Genomic DNA, 18,474 nt, shown 5'->3' with positions numbered 1-18,474 from the left:
CACTGGAGCAGGGCCAGGACCAGGGGCAGTACTCCAAGGACTTACAAGATGTCCTGTCCTTGGGAAAAGCAATCACCTGCCCTTCAGTGAATGCCATTCACCTCATTGCCTCCTCAGTTTGGCCATGCTAAGAACAGCTTTGAGCACTGTGTGCCAGTCCCCAGCCCTCTTACCGCTCCTGTGGAGGCTGTCAAGCAGCTTGCTGAACACCCCACGGTGAGACTGCCCATCTGGGTGAGTGACCAGCACATCCACATCTCCACAGGTGGGCTTCCCCCGACGGTAGGAGCCACATGCCACACACACGAGCCCTGGCTTCAGGGCCAGGGCAGCTTCTCTGACCTCCAAGAAGAGAAAGAGGGATGAGGAGTTAGACACCAGTCTCTTCATGCCCTTTCCATCAAGGCAGCAAAGGATCTTGTGCCTGCCTCGTGGCCTGTTCTGCATCTCCACACAGAGCAGACATTTGGCAGGCATGGCAAATTGCCCCACCAAGGAGGCTGGCCTGCTATGAGGAGCCATGTGAGCCGTGGTGGCCTCCATCCAGTCCTGCAAATGCCCAGCACACTGCCACACAATACAATGATCTACCGTGGCGCTACTGTCAGTCATCAGCTCTTGGGGGCACTGGGCTGGAGCTGGGTTGGGAGAAGCAGGAAGACATAGCAATGCTGAGGAGGCAAAGTGCCGCCTTTCAGGGCCTTCGGTTTCTGAGACAGCAGGAGAGAAGAGGCTTTTCAGCTCTCCTGTGGGCCAGGAGGGCAAAGCTCACCAGCTCTGCCCACAAAGAAAGTCAGTTCAACACAAGATGGTCACAGGTCCTGTTTCAGAAGCAGAGACGAGCTCACGAAGAGTTTCCCCAGCAGGACCCAAGACAACAGAAAATCTGCAAGTGTCCCTTGGAGTCCACTCCTGACAGGAGCTCTGCCTTTGCAGGAGAGCTGGGCTTCGTGACCCAGAAAAACTACAAATGTCCCAGCATTTCAGACCGAACGGATGCCAACATGCTGCTGCCAGCAAGCAGAAACATATAATCAGAACTTCCCCTAATGCAGCCACCTCCAGACTGGACCCCAGCTCCTGTTTTGTGCAGACAGTGCTAATTCTGATGGCTTCATTCATTAAACGCTTAAAAAAGGCTTCTAGGTCCTTGGAGAGGAGTAAAGTATCCTTGGTCTGATTGTGCCAATCATCCTGCTGGCAGCAAATAATTAGGGGCTCAGCAGTTCCCAGTGACGAGGCCATCACAGAGGCTGGGGTTCAGGAAGGCAGTGTCCATGCCCACAGCCCCTTGTCACTCTTGGGGATCATCCTTCATTAGCAAGAGATAAACCCATTAACCTTTGCCCCAGAGGTGCTCCAAGAAGCCACAAGCCTTTCTCATGCGGAGCAAGCCCTCCTCTTGTGTCCTTGCCCCCCTTCTGGTTTTAAATGAAGATTTCTAGAAAACTCCCAGCCCCACCCGAGAGCCTAAAAGCTCCTCAGATCTCACTGTGACAGGCAGCACAGACAGTGACTAATCCCTCATTCTCTCTCCTGGGCCTGGATCAGAGGTGTGTGCGTGTGTATGGAGGGTAGCACAGTAATCCCATCAAGATAACAATAAACCCACCCCCAAGAGCCAGCTCCTCGACCCAGCCTGCCTGGGAAAGGGACCGCTCACCACCAAAATGGCTAATCCGGCACACGGGACTGACACCCCAGCAGGAGCCTGGCAGGAGTGTATTCTTCGTGGCCAGGCCCTGTGGCCGAGTGACAGGGTCATGCTGGCTGCTGCTTCCATGGTGATCAGAGAGCACAGGGGTAGCAATGACAGTGTGTCCCCCAAGCTCTCTGCTCACTCACATTAGGGTACACTGGCTTAGCACTCCATAATCCTGGGGTGCCATGGCATAGTAGAGCAAGCAGCACCCATCTGCAACCTGAATCCCACCTGAATCCCCTTCGCTTCCAGCAAGGATATCCATACTCCGTCTCCCCACTGACAACCAGCTCAGAGGGTGCTCACAGCTTCCTTTGGACAAGCAGCACCAGGGAGACAGCTCAGGGGCCTCGGCTGAAAGCAGGCATCTCAGAGAAGATGAGAGGCAGGAAAGAGGAGCTGGAAACCTGCTCATCGCTCATCCAACCATGCCACACGCAGCCTTTTTCAAAGCAGTGTGTAGAACTGACACCTGTGAAGCATCCTCCTCCCTGCCAGGCACTTAAACTGAACCTTCCTATGGGGCAAGGTAGGTGCCTTGTATGCCCATGCCCAGAAAGGGTCCCCCAAGCACTGACCCTGCTCAGAGGAGAGGCTGAAGCGCTCTGCTATAGCAGGAAGGGACATTTCCACAGCACGCACCCTCCTGTCAGGTCCCAGCAGGTATCCCACTTGGAGGGCCAGAGGCTGAGCTACTCACGGTTTGTTCTATTTCTGCAGCTTCCTCCCGAGGCATGCGCTCCAGGAAATCTGTGTAGTGCTTCAGCCCCACAGCTTGCTGGCTGGTGAGGGTCGCCTTGGTGCGGATATCATCCAGTGTCCGGAAACCCTAGTGCAGACCATGTGATGATATTCAAACATCTGCCAAGACTTTGCTCTTCAAATACTTTCAAGCAAGATTTGGGGAGATTGTATTTAACCTGTCTCAAGTCCAGGCCAGTCACGGCTTTTGAGATCACATGTAGAGACCATTTAGGGCCTGGTTCCTAAAAGGGATTTAGGCAGCCCCACTACCCACACACATCTCTGATCTCTACCCCACAGTGACTTTGAATCTTAACTAAACCTGACAGAAAGTTACTGTTCTTAAGACTGTGTTCCTACAGCTTGAAGGAAAACAAGCGATGCAGGTAAAGGAACAACAACCAGAATATCCCAATGAGGGAAAGCCTACAGTGCAAAGACAACCATATTTTTAAGACAGCAAAGAATCCAGTCACAAACCAAACACTACAGGAAACCAGGCTTCCTTAGCTCTGTGCTTGGGAAACAAATTGTTTTTAAAGAAGGAACCCACCCAGTGGCCTGGGTTGCTCATGCTGGCACAATGACTTTAACTTCATTTTTACAACTGCCAGACAAGGTGGACGGCTGCTCTGACAACTACAGGAGGCAGCCAGGCCAACAAGCCAGCAACTGGATCAGGAGCCTTCACGGCCAAGATGTCCTGGCTCAAGCCTGGCTCTTAGCAGCGTCGTTGCAGCAAGTAGTGTGAGATGAGCTCCAAGCAGCAATGCTAACAAAAGAGGCAGTGTCCCCCCCACTCCTCCTACTGCATGTCTCTGTTGCCAGTCCTCCACCCAAACTCAAGTCTCAGCCAGGTGCACTCCATTCTCCCCAAACACACCCACAATGGGACCCAGCCTCACAACTCCTCCCGTACCACCAGACTTAAATCCCATCTGTGGATATTGGAATTTGAAACTGTTTGTGAAAGTAATTCTCCTGCACTCAGAAGCAGTCTTCAAACCCTAGTCTGAGAACCTCTTCTGTAAGGCACTAAACTTACCTGCTGGTACCACATCTGAGCTGTCTTGACCCCTGCTCCCCAGATGTTGGAAAACAACTCCAGCACAGGCACACTCTCACTGATGTGATCCAGCTTGCGCAGGTGCCCACTCTCCAAGATCTCCAGGATCTTCTCTGCCATTCGCTTCCCAATCCCAGGGATTTTACAGGCCTCCTAGCAAGAAACCAGAGCTGCTACTGGAAAAATTAAGGCTACAGACAAGCTGGGGAGCTGCTACCCACTCAGAGCCTGGTTAGCCATTTGATCAGTGGCTGATAAGTGGCAGGACTAGTTCTGACTGCTGCTCTCTTCTCTAGGCCAGGTTTACATAGGCTACATCGATTCAATGCCAAGCAGAAACAGAACAGGACCGAAACACTATCACACTGAATGGTTGGGCTGTCACAGCCAATCAGGCCTAGATCCAGTTAGTTTTATATATTATCTCCAATGGTGGCAGTTGCTGATGTCTAAGAGGAATGGGAAAATATCCCTGCATTGAACCTGGAAAAGACATTTATCTCATGAGTGCTCAGATCTGGCCCTAAAAGACTCAGACTCCCTTTTTCTGCTCATCTGAAGACACCACAGGTGGTCAATAAATACAACTCGCACTTGCTACACAGCTTCCACCAAAACTCTCCCACAGCAGGGAATTGCCAAGGCCTGAAGCTAAGCTCTTCCAAGCACAGAAAGAGAAAGGAATCTGGCTCATAACAGAGCTAGCATGCTGGGTCTATCTCCCTGCTCCACCACCCTGGGAAGGTGTTTTACCTGGTAGGAGGTGACTGGTTTGTGGTAGCTCTTGAGTGCATTGATGGCTTTCGAGTAGCCCAGAGCTCTCCATTTGTCCCCCTGGACAGAATAGGCCTTTGCCAGCACTTCCAGCTTCTCTGTGATGCACTGGTTGTGATTCTCCTTCTTGCTGTTGGAGGAATGGGCGCAAACCCACTTGCTGGCAGGCTGGGCCACTGCGGAAGAGCTGTCACTGGTCTCCTCTGACGATTTCATAGGGTAGCGGCCAGAAATCAATGCTTCCAGATCTCCCTGGGTGACACTAGCATCTTCTCCTTCACTGTCTTCATAATCAGAGACTTTCTTTAGGGAAAGGTAGAAAAGCAACCATGTGAGAGTAAGCACATGCCTCACATATGTCCCCTTGGCACAAGCTGCTCCTGAGAGTACGAAGTCAGAGCACTAACCAACCTCCAGGGCACGCAGGGCTCAAACTGCCATCTCTAGAAGCCATCGGCTGTATGCACACCATAGCTCTTCATGCCTCAAGCTACTACACAGGCACCCCTTGAAGCTACGTGCACATCTCACAAAGCACAGGAGACTAGAGACTGCTGTCCGCCTGTGATCCAAGCACACACGCACCTCCTATAGCCAAGACCCTGAGACCTAACTGAGGTAAGACACTGGTTAAGTGCGCAACTGCTGCCAGCAGCATGGTACCACGATGCTGAAATCCCTGGCTGGGCGAGATCCTGACTCCCTGCTCCCACTGGGAAACCTTTTGCTGGTCCGGTGGCTGCACAGACACATCCCTCACGTTCAGGCTCTGCACCTTCCACCCCGTGATGCAGATCACAGGAGATAGGCACTGAACTGTTTTCAAGTTAGACACAAAATCTTAACAGGGTAGTAAATTACAACCCCCCCATTTTCCCCATGGCTATCTGCAAGAGAAAAGGGGGAGGAAGGAATGACACAAAGGACTCCACATTCCTCAGTGACAGAAGAAAGAACCAATGTATACATTTGCTGATACCCTCAGCATTAGGATGCCTCTGTGTGGACTTAAGGAACAATGAGCCTTGGCTTCAGGTAACGAACAAAAGGGGATAGAAGTGGGAAGCCACACAGAGGCTTTGTAGACTGCTTTGCTCACTGGGATCCCTCTCTCTCCTGATGTATAAACACAGGAGTCCATGAAGATCCAAGAGTTCCTCCACTATGGAAGTAACCCTGAATGCCACAGGGCTGTTTGGGATCAGTCCAGCAGTTATATGCAGCGCACAGGTCCTGTTATGACTTTCTGCAGAGCATCAGCCTAAGGCAGAGCTGTATCCTTACACCCTCTAGTTCTTCTGGCTAGGGAGGTCTGGAGGCACAATTCCTGCAAGATACAGAGCTGAAGTCTTTAGGTAGAAAAGGCAGGGTGTTTCCCTTTTGTAATCTTGTTTTATAACTCTGAAAACTGGGTCAGACTGAAGATTTGATAGACTACAGCAGTTTTATTCGCCTTGAAACGTAACTCCCTTAACACACTGTTCCCTCTGAGGGCAGCAAAGCCTCAGAGTGTTCAGATCGGTTAGTAAGCCCCTTAAAAGCATTTAAGGAACATGTTGTGCAAGCATAATGCAAACAACTCTGCAGCTGGAGCGTGCAATTCCCATCCCCTCGGCCAGCAGTGTCACATAGGTGAAACGGCACATAAACCCCTGACTCTCTACGCTTCAACAACAAAGCTGATGGACTCTTTACAACCATACGTGCAAAACCAACTAGTCCCGTGAGCTTCTAAGGTACTCCAGGATCCTACAGCAGCTGACTTGCTAGAGCTAAGTGAGACTGGGACGTGCATGGCTTGTCTGGAGCACAGCACAGGAGGCAGGATAGCAGCTGAAGCAACATGCCACCTGAGAGGGAGGCAAGCAGCCTGGGGTAACATTCACAGGTGCCAGTGAATAACTGGCACCGCTTGCAAAGGCTGCCTTGCAGAAAACTACTGCATCCAGATGCTAGTCACACAGTGTTTGCTACAGTCTGACTTGTAACAGGGTTTACTCACAGGAGTTTACATCCAAACACAGAACTCCCAGAGCAGACCCTGTATCCAAACAGAACTCCCAGAGCAGCCCCTGTTCAGCATGAAACACTGGCACACTCATCATCTCCTAGAGCAAAAACATCCACGCAAGCTAGAAGAGACTCTGTGCTTAAATGGAGGCTACTTCTAAGCTGAGATTTCAGCTTCAGCTTTACTGTTGTAGCTAGGTCTTAAAAGTGGTCGTTACTGTCTTTAAAGCGTATCCTGTGCGTTCTCTCCTCCCCAAACTCGTATAGTCCTAAGCCTGGGACAAGGGACTTTCCTGAAGCGTCTACAAATATTGCTTTTGTGCACAGACTAACAGGAAATATCATTGCTTGAGGGGATTTAAAAGAAAAAAAAGGCAATAAGGCTTCAGACTCTAGCAGCTGCCTGACCACCCAAAGTAAACATGAGCCAAAAGCAGGGCAGATACCGTAGGATCCATAACAGCACAAAAGATTCCTTCTCCCATTAAGTGAGAGATTTGTTAATAACAATGGCCACTAAATTAGAGTTACAAGAAACAGCAAAGACAGGGTAACTGCAAAGGTGATGCAGTTAAGAAGCAGCCAACTCTGCCTATAGCACACTGGATATTAAGTCTGGGGAGAAAAGATCCCCCCCTACACGTATTCAAGAGAAAGCCTAAAACAAAGGAGCCCTCAGTGGGCTGCCAGTTAGGGAGTAACTCAGGTTTTTGTGAAACAAAATTTGGGACTGTATTAGAAAACAGATTCCAGCATTACAAGGCAGCTGCTGCTCTAAAAAGTCCGGGGTAACTTTGCTACAGATAGATCTGAACGACGCCAGTGCCCAAAAAGAATTCAGCAAACTTGAGCAAAAATACAGAGAAAGGAAAGAAAGCTAACAGCAGGTCGGAGAAGCTGACTCACAGCAGAGGCCACTAATAACCCAACACAGATATTTTAAGCACACCACCACAATCGTTCGAGTGGCAACCTGATCCACTGCACATGTGTCTGAACAGGGTGCTTGCCAAGGAATGGAGAATGGGTCAGTATGGCTCAGGCAGGAACACGGGATGAAATATCAGAGACAGCTTCCTGAAAGGGAGATATTCTCAGCCAGGGAATATTCCTCAAAAGGACGCAGGGGAAACATGATCACCAGAGTGAGCCTTGGCCTGATCAGAGCACAAGGACTGCTTCAGATAGAAATGTTCTGATGGGGACAGGAATTTAAGGGGTGCTGTTTCTACTTTTCACACCTAAAAGGGACAAAGAGAAGCAGTAACCATGTCCACAGCCTGAGTCTGCCAGTACTGACCCACTGAAACATCCAAATGCCTTCCCTTTGCTGAGAAAATCTGGCATTGTATCCCTGCAGGGATGCTCTTAGCCAGGAAAAGCAGCATGCAGGATCTATTCACAAGGAGAAGGGCCTGCGCGGGAAGCCTCACCTCAGCCAGCTGCTGCTGCCCAAGGGTGCCCAGGCCTCGCTGCAGGGAATCCTCCACCTGTGCTTCAGTATTTGGTTTCACTGCTGCCTCCTCTCCTGGGGGCTGGATCTCTTCACTGCCCAGGACCTGCTGCTGCTGCTCTTTCTGCAATTCTCCCTCCTCCAGGTACCTGCCACGGATCAGATGCCTTAGTATAGGAGAAGGAGGACTTCTCAGCCCCCAGAAGTTCGACTGAGAAATCCTTCCACATGTTTTGGGATGGAGGAAACAACCCATATGAAATACACTCTCTCGGATCACAGATGAATTACTCTGCTTTTGGCTCAGTTCCCCCACTTCCATCCACCTCGCTGACCTGCAACGTCCACTCCTATCTACCTCACTCTTAGACTCCTTCTGCAAAACTTTGCCAAAATATTTTTATCCTAACCTGTGGCTGCCTGCTGCTCCATTCCTTATTTCCTCTTGTGCCTAGTGGTCAATTCTCTCTACTTTTCATCTGCAATAAGTAAGAAACAGCATTTAATCCTCAGCATTTTTAAAAGAAATCTCCTTGTTATCACTGATGGATTAGGAAGAGGTGCCTTTAGCACCTGTAGTAAGTGACAGCACTTGTGTTAGCACTTCTGAGCTCTGTTCCATGTTTTGCTACCCCACAGAATAGCAACTGGTCACAAAGTCACTAAATCTCAGGCTGTACGGGGAAAAGTGACTTTGAGTCATGCCCGCAGGAGCTGTAAGGAGTTGCAGTCCAAGATTTTGAGCAGAGGTCAGATTTTAGTGCTGCTCAGTTTAGGATAGAACCACTGTGGGGAGGAATAACAGCGTGGCATTTGCATACCTGTGAGGGATAAAGACGCGGTAGCCAGCGGTACTCAGCAGCTTCTGGTCTCTAATACAAGCACTTAGCCAGGATGCCTTCACGAGCTGCAACCCCGAAGGTAGCTTGGTTAATTTAAGGAGCCGAAAGGCCCGATCACAGTCCATGTCTTCAGCCACAATGACATATGTCACCTCCGAGGAGAGCTGGTTGTGTACAACACCCCCATTCTGGACAATCTGCTTGTGGAAGATCTCCGCCCTGGCTTGGCCGATGCCAGCTTGCAACACGTAGGCGGTAACTGGTTTCAGCCACTCTGCTGAGGAAAACATGGAGACAAAAGCTCAGTGACAAGAGAAACAGTGTTGCAAACCAAGGGGGCTACGTATCTCACATAGGACTTGATGGCACCAACAGTGGCAGGCAGTTTTTGGGGGGCAGCAGCTGGACACACCAAAGCAAGCTGGATGTGATCTCTACAAAAAACACACTCAGGGGCCAGAAAAAGTCTTTGGGGGAACAGCACCTCCAGTTAACAAGCTGGGGTAGAAGTGTTATGTTCCATATCATGGGCATGCAGGACTTACCCTCAGGTATCTCTGTTCCTTCCTCTTTTGGGATCTTTGGAGGGACGCTTTTCCCTGAGTCATCCCTCACCTTCTTCCTCTTGGGAAAGGCTTTGACAATCCCTCGTGGCTCCATAGGCCTGGTGGCAAGTTTAGCTGCAGCTGCTGAATAACAATAAGAAAGAGGGAGGTTGCTTAGAACCACGTTACACAATCACGACAATTTAAGATTCACTCATTTTGCTCAATGTCTTTGTTGGTTTGGAGTTCTTTTTTTGTTACTGCCTTCCAAAAACACTTGCCCTGAGGGAGGCTCCTGGAAACAAGAATTGCAGCCCACAAGGTCAGAAAAATCAAAGCTAGAAACCACCAAAAAGCCACTTAAGAAGACCATGCTTGAATACCTTAGAAACCACTAAAGCTGAGTTCTTATAATAGAAAGTATTCAACTATAACGTTTTGGAGCTCGCTCCTTCCTGCCCAGCCAACAGGAGCAACTTTATTTCCCGGGTATTTCTTAAGCACATTCCCAAGAGGGAAACACCTCTCCTGCCAGGGCTGAAATCCAGCCACCGATGAGAAGAGATAAAGCAGCTGATTGACACCAAGTGTTTCATACAGCCACAGGAGGAAAACCCCCAACTGGGCTTCAGCTAGAAATGGCAAATTAGTTAAGATTAACTAGCCAAATTCAATACGGGTACAACTGTAGCTTTACCATCACAAGCCTTGCAAAAACAAACTCTGGAGCTTTAACTACTGGTCCAGGCTACCAGGACATCTGGTTTTCCATAGCCCAAACCAACCCCCAAATCACTGTATATCCCAACAGCCTCTTCCACCCGGCTGCAGCGTTAAGTCAACACCAACTTGATTTCCTCTCTATGCAACACTTCGTGTTTTGCTTAGAGGTTTCTCACGCACCAGCCAGTACAAACCTATCACATTAAGCCTGGAAGAGCTGAAAATGGTCCCGCCTGGCCGTGTCTTCTCCCTACGGTCACCTTCTCCGCCGAGCATTAAACACAAGCCTCTGGAAGACCAACCCAGAGCCGGACTCAAGTCCTTGCAAGGAAGAGTCCGGCTTCAGGGGAGATGAAACCCTGTTACATTTCTAAAGCTCAGCTTCACAGAAACGTTTCTATTTTCAGGACATTTTGACCAAAGAAAAGCCCTCTGAAAACACTAATACTTTCTATTAGACAAAGAAAAAAACCCTCACTAAAACTCCCCAAGCTTCTAGGTAGCTAAGTCTTTTTCAGGGCTTGGAAGGATGTTTTTCCAGGTAGTATTTTAAGTCTTCTAAGACAAAACACGCACGCCAGGTACCAAGCTCGCCTTGCCAGCATCCTCACACCTTGAAGGCTTCGACGCCACCAACCCGGCTCGCCCCAGGAACAGCGGCACCCAAAACCTCAGGGGCAGGAAACAATTCCCCCAAAACCTCACGGCTGGGCCCTAGCCCGGGGGGGTCCGAGGACCAGGGGAGAAGACGGGAGCCCCCCCGCGCCCCGGCCTGAGGAGGGGCGGTGAGAGGGCCCAGACCCCCACCACCCCCAGCGGGGGAGCAGCCGGAGCCCCCCGCCACCCCGGCCCCAAGGAGGGGAAGGGTCCCCCCCCAAACCAGACGGGGCGCGGGGGCCTCCCCGCAGCCGGGGAGCGATGGGGGGGGAGATGGGCCCCGGGGCAGGGCCGCGCTCACCTCCGGGCCGCGGCCGGGCGGCGGGAAGTCCTTCCGGGTGGCGGCCGGAAGTGTCCGTGTTGCCGTGGCGACGGGGCCCGGTCGCCATGGCGGTACCGAGCTGGCTGGAGAGGCTGCGGGCTGCCAGCAAGACGGCGCTGGTGCAGGACGGTAACGGCGGCGGCGGCGAGACGGGATAGCTCCCTCCTTCCCCCCCCCGACGTGGTTTGGGGTGACCCTGCAGCGAGCGGGCGGGGGGACGGAGGGCTCCCGGGGACGGCCCTGCAGCCGGGACAGGGCCCCAGCAAGGGACACTGGGCCATCAACGCGGGGACACGGCCCCAAACAGCGGGACGGGGCCCCAGACAGCAGGACAGGGCCATACACCCAGCGATAGGTGTATTCCTATTTACCTTCACCACCTGCCTTGCCTCTAGGGAAGCGGAAGATCCACTACCTGTTCGAGGATGGGAAGGAGATGGCCGAAGAGTACGACGTGAAGACCGGTCAGTTAGTGAGTAAGTGGCGCTCTCAGCTGGCCCCCAGCAGACGTGGGTCGGGGCAGGACTGCGGCATGCGTGGCAGCGGGTCCGCACTCCCAGGACTGGGGTGTTGAGAGGGACCTCCTGGTCAGGAACAAACCGCCCCTAAATATTCTGGGAGATAAGCATGGCTGTAGCTGAATTTTGTAGGGATGTAAGTATGGGTCAGTTTGGGCCCAGGGTGCTCTGACTTCCCTGGCGTAGCAGACCTTGCTTTAGCCCAGGATCTCTCCCAAACAGCTCATCTGTAACAACAGGCTTGGATGGACTAAATGCGATTGCCATCTTGCATAGTCTGTAGTGCATGCTGGGGTGAAATATGCTTTTTGGTGGCTTCTGCGGCCACAAACAAGTGAGGCGTCGGTTATGGATCTTGTCCAAAACCACATCAGCTGTGGCACGGCACCTGCTGCAACCCCACTGTGGTTTCAGCACCAATTAGCAAAAAAGAGACTCAGTGTAGAGTTTCTGATTTCAGGAATAGGCCAGCTAATTGATCCACTCACACCAAAGTGGAAATGACTGGAGTTAAGATGTGTATCTTCATATCATCTCAGTGTGCTGGGCAGCCCTGGCAGTCATTCGCTGGAGTTCTTATGAACCAGAATAATGAAAATCCTTCTTCTTCCTTCCACAGGTAGAAAATGGCGAGAGAAGAACACCCTCGGGGGCTCTGGCAAGTGGCAGGTTGAAGTGGGAGAGCCAACCTCACCGCTCCTGGGAGCACTGGAATCAGAGCTCATAAAGGAAAGCAGCTCCAATGTATGTAAGGGTCTGCAGGCACAACTGCACCTAAAACTAAAGTCTTGTGCTTACAGGAGTAGTTAATAGACCACAGATCACTCACAGCCCCAAGAGACAGCCTTAACCTGTCCAGCACTCTGCTACAAATCATCCCAAAGGTGTGGGGCTGGGTAGAAAGAGGGCACAGCTTACGTTCTTCTGGGGTCTTCAAGAGAGTTATAGTTTCATTAAGTAGAGGAACTGTACTGCTGTGTTGGCCAGCTACAATTCTGGCTTCCGAAAAAGTAGGGTGAAAGGAAGGGCAGTGCCAGGACAAGTCAGTGGATGGAAAGGAGAGGTGATGACAATGACAGGCTGACACAGGCAGTGCATAGCAGGCTGCTCCTTAACACAGCACTGCCTGTTTCATCTTCATATCCCACTAGCTTAGGGGGCAGAGGTTTTAGTCTCTCACCGTCTTTTCTGTGGACCTGAAACACGAGCACAGCCCTGCACAGCAAATTGGGGCAGAGCCAGGACTGAATCCAGCAGGTCCCTAGGGTAGGCAGAGCTCCGTATTCGGTTGCCTGGGAGGAAGAGGCCTGGTTTCCCTGAAACCCTGTACTGCAAAACTCCCTCAGTGAACACTTTGACCCTCCTACAAGCAGGGCAGGCAGTGCCCTGGGTAAAGGTAGAGCAGCGCTAGCTCTAGGAAAGTGATGCTCAGGCAGTTTCTTGTGTTACTTCCTAATGCTCCGGTGTGAAGGAAGAGCTACTCCCACATGGAGCGTCTCAAGGTAGTACAGGAGGAAGGGGACAGGGAGGAGAGGAGACAGCTGGAGGGGCCTTGCTAAAGGTATTTGTTTGCTGTAGCCTGTCTTCATGAGGAAGGATACCCTGAGCAGCTTCCAGTGGCGGATCCGTAACCTGCCCTACCCCAAGGAGGTCTACAGCGTCTCCGTGGAGAAGGAGCAGCGCTGCTGTGTCATCCGGACCACCAACAAGAAGTCAGTAAGGACAGCACTGCCAGTGCTGACAGTCCCTCGGGGGTGGGCTGGCACAGAGGGCAGGCTAGTGATTGCACAGGGGGGTTGTCATCTCTTGCCTTCGATCCCCAGCGTGCAAGGGCCGAGGGGCCTCACCTCGCAGCTGCGTGTCTCCTGCTGTCCAATTTCCACTCCCAGCTGCCCCAGATATGTTTATGGTAGAGCCCCTCAAGCTCTGAGCTGGCCTTTGCAAACTTATCTCACAGTTCCAGTAGCATGGTGTTTGCTCTGTTCTCTCCCTGTCAAACGTCCCTTCCTTAGAAAAATAAAGTAAGAAAGAGCCTTGCAGACCTTTTGAAGCTAGAGCATCCCATCTTCTCCCTCTGACATGATATTTTAATCTAGTCGTTGTGTCTCAGAATGCATGGAGCTGCAGGATTCAACAGGTACAGCAAAGTCATGGGCAACCAGGCAGACAGATTTCCCTGGGTAAACCTGTCCTGTAGTCACAATGCCAATGACATGCAGACTGAATCTGGAAAGGAAGCACCACAATATTCTGCCAAAAGAAATTTGAGATGGGAGGGGAAAAAAAAAGAAAAGGCTTTTAAGCATCATCTTATACTGTGTCAGTACATGGCACCTCTCATAGAATGAGACACAAACTGTGCCCCAAAGCATTTACAGCCTCACTGAGATAAGCCAGGATGAGCAGTAGTATTGGGAAGAGATAGCAAGATATTGGAAGATAAGCGAAAGCTATTTACAAACTTGGATAATACATCAGTATGGAAGGCTGAGCAGGCTGCTCTCTTGCCTTCCCTCCCCAACATTGCTGCAGAACAGAGAAGGATCAGATTCATGGGTAAAATCAACCCCGGTGTTTCCCAGCCTGCCCCCTGCCCTCTCTAAGCTGCTCTTTGTAGCTGGCTGTAGGTGGTGCTGTTGGCAAAGAACTGCTCCACTTTGGCTGCTGAACGCCTTTCGGATGGCAGAACCTGAGGGCTTAACCACATCAGAGGCCGTGGCAAGGGAACGTTTGAGCTCTGCACATGAGCGTACCTGGACGCTCAAAAGCAGGAGGAGGCTAGACAGGAAGAAGCGGCAGTCTACCCCATGAAAACAGCAAGCAGTTAAAGCTCTAATACAGAAAGATGCTGGCCTAAATGCACACAGAGGGATTCACAGGAGAAGAGTGGCACTTTAGTAGGGAGACCTATGTAGCAAAGATGAATGAGATTCCCATCAGCCACACGTCGATACACACGGAGCTGGGACAGGAAGGGAGTACGTAAGCCTCATACTATCACAGACAGACTTATCTACTCCTAATCCTACTAATAGTAGTGTGTACATGGGAACTACTTTGTCTGCGTAGGTGCTGTAAGGTTATAATGTACCACTGAGGCTTCACCCATGCCCCACCTGACTTCAAGCTTTTTTGTACCACTCTCAGGAAAACAGTAGAGTGCCCCCCAAGCAGTCGACACCTACACGCTTGTAGGCTGGTGTCAGAGAGAGCTGAAGGACCTGACAGCGGCTCATGGCCTGCATATGAAAGTTAAGGACTTTTGGAATTAAAGCTGAAAGTCTCCTGATTGGGGACAAGAACGACTTTGCTGTCAGTAGGGAGCAGGGACAGACTCCAGCACCAGAACACTTAGTACAGGCTCCAGGATATCTTGTATCATTTCTCCTGGGTCTCAGCCAGGGCAAGGCACCACTCAGCAACTAATTCCAAGATAGCAACAAAGGCATGGAGTCCACAGAGAGAGCGCACATCGCTACGGGAGAGAAAGGAAGCCTCGGAGCCTCTCCAACCCTTGGAAGTCAGCCACGCTGCTTCTGAGCAACAGAGCTGTGCTGACCGCCAGCCAGAGGCACAAGCAATGGGACGGGTTGCCAAGTCACTACTGAGTAGCTCAGCTCTAAATTCTCAGCATACCAGTAGCAGTTTTCCCTACAGGCTGACAAAAGTGGGTTTCCAGTAGGAAAATAATAGAGGTGACTTCACAGACGCACTGTGGATCTCGGGCCAGGACCCGGGCTCAGAGTGCAATACTGGCCTTGGCCATGGGGTGAGAGGCGAGGGCAGAGAATCTGCCGGCCTCAGCAGGGATAGCCGCCCATCAGCTACCTCCCCAGCCCAGACAGGAGCTCTTCACTTCCACCAGTCACTCCCGTTCCCTCTGGCCACAGCAAGAGCTGTTCAAGTGGGATTTGCTTAAAACCTCTTGCTGTAAAATAAATCCATTAAACTAAATTCTAAAAACAAACCCAGAAAGCCACCTCCCCAAACGCCAAACCTGATTCAATTATTGTAGCGAGAGGCAGTGGTAATGTTAGGAGGAGGAGGGGGTGGCCAGCCAGATCTGGTTTCCTTTGATCTTGTCACAGATTTTAGTTTGAGGCCAGCCAAAGCCATTCTTCTCCCCTTCTCCTTAGTCCTGGGGCAGCAGAATGCTGCTGTTTCATTGATGACTCCCAAGGCCCTTTGAAACAGTGGTTTTTTTCTGTGTACTGCTTTTTTTTTTTTTGTCTAATCGGTAAGAAGTTAACACTTCCTTAACATGTCTTTGTGTTCATCTAATCTCTGCTGTTTAACCTTTGACATCTCCCTTATTATCCATGTCTGCCACCTTTTCCAAATACCGACAGCAGTGACAACACAGAACAGTTTGAGCCCTGCGGTAACAAGCTGCGTACATTCCTCCCACTGCACCAGGAGAGCCATTTGCCCTTTGTAGCTGTTTTCACCGTGACTTGGAAAATAAACTGCAATTTGGGCAGAGGTAGCTAGGGAGGCCAAGCCTCACACACAGCCAGCTGAATGGAGAACCCCTCATGGCATGACAGCAGCCACTGCCTGTTCCCGCTCTGCTCTGGGCACCTCAGTACCAGCTACAGGCCAATTCCTTGCAGAGGATTGCCCACGAGAGTGCTGGAACAGATCAAGAACACAACCGTGCCTCTGCATGGGCACAGGACCACCAACTAGTGCATTTGGTACAGGCCCAGAGAGAAGCAACAGATGCAAGGCAAGCCATGCCAAGGAAGAAAGGTCTTGGGCAAACACAGACACAGGTGTACAAGGTTCTGGTCCTAAAGTCTTAGGAAATCTCTTAGCTGCCTAGACAGCTTATAACCGCTCCAGTTCTACCTGAAACGTATCCCTTTTCCTTCATACTGAGCAAAGCTCAAGGTTTGGTTGGTGGAGAGACACAGGTCGGATAAGGAGCTGGCAAAAACCTCTCTGTCCTCTGCTTGGATGTGAGAAGTGATCGGGAAACTGGGATAGAGACAGGTAAAGAGCAGCCAGGGGAGCTGGGAGCACAGAGGAGCACCACAGCCACCATGGGGGCTGCATGGAGATGCTGCAGAGCAGAGGCCCAGGTGACTGTGGGCAGCTACACCTGGAGCTCTGTGCCCAGGGCTATGCCTGAGCACCGCCGTGCCACCAAAGCAGGCAGTGATCTAGGAAGCATAGCAAGAGGCCAAAAAGATGGGTTTAGGAAGGATTGCAACACAAACGGTGCATCACTCAGAAACGTAAGTCATAGGACGCAACGGCTTTGACAGCTGTTCTGACAAGAGCTACTGGAAGCTGGTACTTAGAGGGAATGAGAGGCCGTGAGCAGGGACAAAGACAAGGGACACCTTTTGGTAGGGCTGAGTAGTCTGTCCCTAACCATGTCTGCCACTACTCAAGGGAAACCTGGAAGGACCAAGCCTGCTCTCACACACCAAAGCCCTTCAAGACTTTTGCCAGCTCAGTTTTCCAGTTTGGAGGTTTGTTTCCAATGCTCCTGCCAGCCTGGGGGCACCAGCAGGCACACAACATGGCACAGGGTCCTCCTGCCAACGCTGAGAGGTCTGTTGTCCTCATCTACACATTGCAGAACAGCGCTCTGTAGCTCAGCACTGCTAGCAGGGGAATAGCAACACCAGCTTCCTCATTTCTGTCTCCTCTCTCATTTGTAGGTACTACAAAAAGTTCTCTATTCCTGACCTGGACCGATACCAGCTCCCCTTGGACGCAGCTGCCCTGAGCTTCACCCATGCCAACAACACCCTGATCATCACGGTGAGCTTTTAGCCACGCAGAACAGCACTTTGCCCTTCTCTTTATGTCCACAAAGAAGTTAATTCTTACACGTGGGGAAATGAGGCAGAGCAGGGAGATCTGCTGAGGGTCACTGATGAGCCTCCTTCTCTGTCATGCAGTCAGTGGGAGTTTCAGATTACACTGGGCATGCTGACACTAGCCAGGACAGCCCAGGCTGCAGGAGGGGCCCTGCTTGCTGCTCAAGGTGACTTGCAGGTGGAAGAGTGTCTGTCGTGCCCTGTTTTCCATGTATCCCCTCCCTCAGGCCTGAGGAAGACTCCAGTCTCAGTGAGAGCAAGTTTCTCTCACCTCAGAGCCTAAGTGTTATGAGTCCAAGGACCTGCTGCACTTAGATGTCTCACAGTCTTAAAAAAAATCACCTGCTGGCTTGTGCCAGAGAGGACACATGGAGAGGATGCGCTTCCACACACATGGTGGAAGTGAGAGACTAGCAAAATGGGCACTTAGCTGTTGTTGTTGCAAGGAGCAGACAGAGGCAGACAGATGCTTTTGAGCGGCAGGTGCTCATCTTCTTAAATGTAGAAGTCAGCTACATGGTGAGCATCCCCTCCTGGGTAACCTCACAGCAGAGCTGGGGGTGCATGTGCAGAGGAAACAGGCCAAGAGGAGCACCTTCAGTCCTTCTCAGCTTCTGTTTGCTATGGGCCAGACCCTTGCCAAAAAGCACCTGCACCCACTGCTAAACTGCAGCTGGGCAAGGGAGAAAGGGGGCTCGGAGTGGAGGACACAGGAACTGCAACTCTTACTTCTCTGTCTACCTTTTAAAAAAATGCGTATTTTTTATATATATATATAAACACACATGTGAGCATACAATCAGCGAGCACACCAGGGATCTGCGTGACACAGCTTGCCACAATATTTCAGAGGGGTTGGTGGGGGCCAGGACTCCACATCCAACTGGAAAGTTTTACTTGCGCTGTAAAAAACACTCCAGATCTTGGCAAATGTCACTAGCGCGATGGCACCACCTCCAAACAGGCTTCGGAAGTAGCCGGTAACAGAAGGGCCTCCCTTGACAGGAGGGCCCCAGCTGGTCTGCTTGGAGCAGAGGCTGAACGGGAGTGCTAAGGGCATTTCTCTCTGTCCTACAGTACCAGAAGCCGAAGGAGATCCTGGCTGCAGAAGAGCAGCTGCAGAAGGAGCTGAAGAAGATAAAGGCAGCTAACAATGGGGATGGCGATTGTAAGACCCAGTAGGCAGTGGCTGCTAAGAGGCTGAGGTGGGGGGCAGCTCTCTGGCATAGCTTCATGGTATTTATTTTGCCTTTTCTAATAAAAATTAATCCTGTTGTTAATAGA

General features: G+C 51.2%; 2 protein-coding genes across 8 annotated transcripts in view; one reads left to right on the top strand and one right to left on the bottom strand.

Annotated features, from left to right (window-relative positions):
- Window positions 1-10,960, bottom strand: part of POLL (DNA polymerase lambda) — a 22,619-nt gene extending 11,659 nt beyond the window's left edge. For 3 of the 7 annotated variants that reach the window (XR_015706583.1, XR_015706584.1, XM_087766473.1), the window contains exons 1-7: window positions 10,818-10,960; window positions 9,137-9,280; window positions 8,571-8,868; window positions 7,730-7,898; window positions 4,266-4,589; window positions 3,492-3,665; window positions 2,403-2,531 (exon numbers count right to left, since the gene is read on the bottom strand). Coding sequence is in view for 5 of the 7 variants with exons in the window: in XM_087766473.1 (XP_087622599.1) it covers window positions 2,403-2,531; window positions 3,492-3,665; window positions 4,266-4,589; window positions 7,730-7,898; window positions 8,571-8,868; window positions 9,137-9,280; window positions 10,818-10,905 (1,326 nt within the window). In the remaining 2 variants the exon portion in view is untranslated. Of the gene's footprint in view, window positions 1-173; window positions 343-2,402; window positions 2,532-3,491; window positions 3,666-4,265; window positions 4,590-7,729; window positions 7,899-8,570; window positions 8,869-9,136; window positions 9,281-10,817 lie in introns of all 7 variants that reach the window. The other 4 variants (XM_087766471.1, XM_087766470.1, XM_087766469.1 and 1 more) reach the window with 3 other exon arrangements.
- DPCD (deleted in primary ciliary dyskinesia homolog (mouse)) lies at window positions 10,846-18,474 on the top strand. The gene is made up of 6 exons (XM_009465019.2): window positions 10,846-10,967; window positions 11,234-11,314; window positions 11,976-12,100; window positions 12,935-13,068; window positions 17,029-17,131; window positions 18,268-18,474. The coding sequence occupies exons 1-6, from the start codon at window positions 10,904-10,906 to the stop codon at window positions 18,370-18,372; spliced, it is 612 nt and encodes a 203-aa protein (XP_009463294.2). The 5' UTR covers window positions 10,846-10,903; the 3' UTR covers window positions 18,373-18,474.

Source organism: Nipponia nippon, unplaced genomic scaffold, assembly GCF_047370975.1.
Source record: "Nipponia nippon isolate SJK-2023a ecotype South Korea unplaced genomic scaffold, ASM4737097v1 scaffold_3, whole genome shotgun sequence".
NCBI lineage: Eukaryota > Metazoa > Chordata > Aves > Pelecaniformes > Threskiornithidae > Nipponia > Nipponia nippon.
Note: the sequence above shows the minus strand (reverse complement) of the source record. Positions and strands in the feature narration are given on the sequence as shown.